General features: G+C 45.2%; 1 protein-coding gene across 3 annotated transcripts in view; it reads right to left on the bottom strand.

Moving 5' to 3' along the window:
• The window catches only part of GMPR (guanosine monophosphate reductase), a 69,356-nt gene that overhangs the window by 41,216 nt on the left and 27,163 nt on the right, over nucleotides 1-977 (bottom strand). For all 3 annotated transcript variants that reach the window (XM_011967934.1, XM_011967935.1, XM_011967936.1), the window contains one exon: nucleotides 285-458. In XM_011967934.1, coding sequence (XP_011823324.1) covers nucleotides 285-458 — 174 coding nt within the window. The remainder of the gene's footprint in view (nucleotides 1-284; nucleotides 459-977) is intronic.

Genomic DNA, 977 nt, shown 5'->3' with positions numbered 1-977 from the left:
AAAAAAAAAAAAGGATCAGATAGTAAGAAACGTGATGATACTTAGGAAAAACTGGAGCCAACATCCTACGAAGTTGACGGGGATTTTATTATTTATAGAGGAAAGCTAGTTTTCAGATCTTCCACAGCAGCTACCTATCCTTTCCCAAATGATCCTCAATTAATCTTTGACCAAAGAAGCACCAAAAGCTCTGAAGAGAATACAGCTCCCCCGACACATTGAACAACTCCCTCGTGGCTTCCCCATTTTGAGAATGTTCTACCGTAATATTCTACCGTACTTACCATAATGGTGTGTTCAGGAAATTTGGCACGGACGAGTTTCACGAATTCCACAAAATGTTCTGAATACCCATTGGCCACATCCAGGCAAATAAACTTAACCTGTGGCACAGCTTTCAAGACGCTGGTCATCTTTTCCAGATCGTTCTGCCCACTGCCGGAACTCACGGCTATGTGCTACACCAAAATAAACCAAGAAGACAGGCATGAACAGTAGCATTCAGATTTCAGACCCTGCTCCATCTATGCACCTATTCTGGGACAGTACAACAACCCTTTTAGGTCTACCCTAATCAAATGCACAATGCACCTGCTCAAGACACATACAACAGCAGAGGTAAAAGGGATTCATTCATTAAATTATCTAAACTTTGGCCAGACACGGTGGCTCATGCTGTAATCCTAGCACTTTGGGAGGCTAAGGCCGGCAGATCACCAGAGGTCAGGAGGTTGAGACCAGCCTGGCCAAGATGGTGAAACCCCATCTCTACTAAGAATACAAAAATTAGCCAAGTGCAGTGGCTCATGCCTGTAATCCCAGCACTTTTGAGAGGCTGAGGCAGGTGGATCACCTGAAGTCAGGAGTTCGAGACCAGCCTGGCCAACATGGTGAAACTCTCTACTAAAAGTACAAAAATTAGCCAGGCATGGTGGCAGGTGCCTGTAATCCCAGTTCCTCAGGAGGCTGAGGCAGGA

Source organism: Mandrillus leucophaeus, unplaced genomic scaffold, assembly GCF_000951045.1.
Source record: "Mandrillus leucophaeus isolate KB7577 unplaced genomic scaffold, Mleu.le_1.0 Scaffold82, whole genome shotgun sequence".
Lineage (NCBI taxonomy): Eukaryota > Metazoa > Chordata > Mammalia > Primates > Cercopithecidae > Mandrillus > Mandrillus leucophaeus.
The sequence above is the reverse complement of the archived record's forward strand: the minus strand, read 5'-3'. Positions and strand labels throughout refer to the sequence as shown.